The 3,407-nt window shown below is 40.1% G+C and overlaps 1 protein-coding gene across 1 annotated transcript; it reads left to right on the top strand.

Annotated features, from left to right (window-relative positions):
* Positions 1–112: 112 nt before the first annotated feature.
* LOC108678219 (glutamate receptor ionotropic, kainate 5-like) lies at positions 113–2,763 on the top strand. Its single transcript, XM_018166585.2, has 2 exons — positions 113–291; positions 1,287–2,763. Exons 1-2 carry the CDS (start codon positions 160–162, stop codon positions 1,473–1,475), a joined length of 321 nt encoding a protein of 106 aa, XP_018022074.1. The 5' UTR covers positions 113–159; the 3' UTR covers positions 1,476–2,763.
* The last annotated feature ends 644 nt before the right edge of the window (positions 2,764–3,407 follow it).

The raw sequence follows: 3,407 nt of genomic DNA on the forward strand, positions 1-3,407 counted from the left end.
CGTGTTCAAGACATCTATAATAAACAAGAAACGTGTTCAAGACATCTATAATAAACAAGAAACGTGTTCAAGGCATCTATAATAAACAAGAAGCGTTTTCATGACATCTATACTAAACAAGAAACGTGTCTATGGCAGGAGGAAGCGAGTGGGGGCGGCATGGCCAGTGAGCTGAACCTGAGCAACGTGGGTGGCGTCTTTGTGGTCCTCTTGGGGGGCATGGGCTTGGCGCTCGTGGTCGCCATCTTCGAGTTCCTGGGGGAGTGCATCAATATTTCCAAAGATGATGAGGTCAGTGAATACGATGAGGTCAGTAAATACGATGAGGTCAGTAATTGAGGTCAGTGAATACATTGTGGTCAGTAAATACGTTGAGGTCAGTAAATACATTGAGGTCAGTAAATACGTTGAGGTCAGTGAATACATTGTGGTCAGTAAATACATTGAGGTCAGTAAATACGTTGAGGTCAGTATCCATAGACGACGAGGTCATTCTGCAAAGACGCTGAGGTCAATGCAGGCGATGATGGCAGCATGTTCAGACGATGATGTTAGTGAAGACGATGAGGTCAGTATAAATAAACATTGAGGTCATTATCCAAAGACGATGAGGTCATTATCCATAGACGAAGAGGTTAGCGAAGAAGATGAGGTCGGTGAATACGATGAGGTCAGTATACATAGACGGTGAGGTCATTATCCATAGACGATGAGGTCAGTAAAGACGTTGAGGTCAATGAAGACGTTAAGGTCAGTGAATTATGTGTATCGATGGTTGTTTGCAGTTCATTGGAGCAAGTTTATGAGGTTTATCGCAAGCTTATATTGTAATTTAGACTCAGCTTTTTCTATTGTTGGGAATGTCTTAAAGCAAATTAGTCGTTAATAGTTAATGAATTACTCAAGTTAATAGGTTATTTAAGTGAACTAATCGGAAAAGAAAAGTGTATCAAATCATTGTTACTTATGAATCCAAAGTTCGTCGTAATTATTTTGACAAATTATTACAATGGCCTATATTTTGCCACTAGAAAAGAGTTAGTGGAGCTTCTTTTGGCCTAAAACAATTCGAATATATAGCGACTGGGTTCACTATGAATGGCCCATATTTTTATGGTAAAATTGTCTTTCAATTTACTCACTGTTTTGCAATTATTTCTACGTTCATCTTCATTTGTTCGCTTGCATTAAATTATTCAGCTTGCATTTAGCACCCAAATTTCATCAATTAACGGACCCTGGTTAATATTTATTTTGTTAAAACTGGCCTGCTACTCCATTTTCAGATCCCGTTTGTGAAGGTTCTGCGACAGGAACTGAGGTTCATCTTCAAGTGCAAAGGTTCTACGAAGCCCATCCGCAAGAAGGCGTCAGAAGCCGGCGACGACATCGATGACGACGATGACGAACACGAGGAGACCATCTACGGAGGTTCTGACGTGTACTCCTATGGCAACAAGACGCCGATTACTTGATTTGCAGACGTGGCGTCAACACATGACGTCACGACGTCTTCAGGAAAGTCTCAGGAAGCACAAACTTCTTCAGGAGTTTTAAATAACGATGCTATACACCGTGCCAAAGTATTGCTCAAGTGTGCGTCCGAAGATTCGACGGCCGACCTACAAGAACTAAAAGAAGACGGGAGGACGGACAGCCGACAGAACCTCTTGAGGACTCAGTCTTTTAAAATGATCCCTTTGCCAACACCTAGAAGTCCGGCACCCAAGCCTGGATTTAGGAAAAACTCAATTCAACCTGAAATTAATTTTAAAATGCCGTCAGAATCGCTACAACGTGTCCCTGCTTCTGCGCCGTGCACCCAGTGTTTAGCTGTAAATAGGAACGCTTCCCAAGGCGTTGTTGGACCTGGTAACGTTGGAAAGCTTTTCAGTGGCCTTCCTTTTGGGCCCGTGCCCGACCTAAACCATACGGTCGGCACTGCTGAATACCACACAACTCTTGTGCCTTCTTTAAGAAGATTCAATCATCTTGCTGTCGGATCAACATTACCTAGTAACCAGCCACGCAATTCTCGTTATGCTGAACCACTCGAAGGAACATGGAACAGCAGTCCTAACACCCCTGTTCACGGGCGTCGCGCATGTTCGTCTCCTGACCAAGTTGTGTCAAATCCTCACCACATTCCTGCGTATCCTCCGGTACAACTTGACACTTCTCATTGTCCGTCAGACTGTCCCAACAGGATTGCTCTGAGCGGTTCCTACTCTTGCGAAGCCTTACCAACCAGACCACCCCTCTCAAACTCCCCTTGCGTGGCACGACGCCTGAGGTTCTCTGCCGCGGGCAGTCCTCAGTTTGTCAGATTCCAAGATGAAAGTTCGGAGAATTTGTCGCAAAATTTTGATTCTGGTAAAAAGCAATCAAAAAGTTTGAGCTTTACTGGTGCTAGTTGAACCTGATTTCCAAATTTAAATGGTAATTCATAAATAAAATTCAACGATAATGATCTCCTTCAGTTACAAACTAAGTATCAAAATAAATAGATAATATCACAAGAAGTACTACGGTTTTACTTATCAAATACTTGCTTCCAATGAAAGTTGAGTGATCTTCAAATTTTTTAATTGCAGTCGGGACTTAACATGATATCTTGGATGCGGTCTACAACTGAAGTCCACGGAGTTTAAACGCAGCTTTTAAATTACTCTAGCTGTGTAACACAAGCATCGCTGTATAGAAGGAATATTAAAAGTGTTATATTAAAATCACTTGTGGATATCGAAAACTTCGGAAAATTTCCTAAATTTTAGGTTTACACACGTGCAATTAATGAATTAATGACCAGAAAGTTCATTGATTTAAATTTTAGTGTCGCAAAACAATTCTTTAGTTGACGTTGGAAGATCGAAGAGAAAGTTTGAGAAAGCAATAACAATTCAATAACGACGTTTCAGATACAACCACATTCATTTTCAGGTTATAAGAAACATTCAAGTTGTTCAGTGACCTCAAAATTTATATCAATATAATCTCCGGTCATTAAACTCGTGTGGTAAACAAGCATATTCTGTCATCTAATAGTAATTTCCAATTATATACAAAAATGACTGTTGATCCATTTTTCAATTCTAGAGTAAAAAGTATCTCAAAAGTAACACCCACTGGTATTTCTGCGTCATATTCGAACTTAAAGTGTTTCATAAGGACTATTTGTATATTACAGCTAGAATTGACTTACTATATTCCGAAAACATCTCAATCTGTCACGAGTTATTTATGAAAAGTTTTCCTCATTTTCAACATCTGTAATGCACAAAAAAGTATTGGTAACAAACTCCATCCTGAATTATTATCATTCAGTTTACAATAAATTCCCAACTAAACTGGTTCCAGTCCATTTGTTCGTGAATAAATTCATGATTCCCCAATAACTGAAAATACCG

Source organism: Hyalella azteca, unplaced genomic scaffold, assembly GCF_000764305.2.
Source record: "Hyalella azteca isolate HAZT.00-mixed unplaced genomic scaffold, Hazt_2.0.2 contig5263, whole genome shotgun sequence".
NCBI lineage: Eukaryota > Metazoa > Arthropoda > Malacostraca > Amphipoda > Hyalellidae > Hyalella > Hyalella azteca.

Bases quoted from the DNA above. Each gene is read 5' to 3' on its own strand.
- LOC108678219 (XM_018166585.2), top strand. From the start codon at position 160: ATGGCCAGTGAGCTGAACCTGAGCAACGTGGGTGGCGTCTTTGTGGTC. The intron at 292-1,286 runs GTCAGTGAATAC...CTCCATTTTCAG, and splicing joins ATATTTCCAAAGATGATGAG to ATCCCGTTTGTGAAGGTTCT.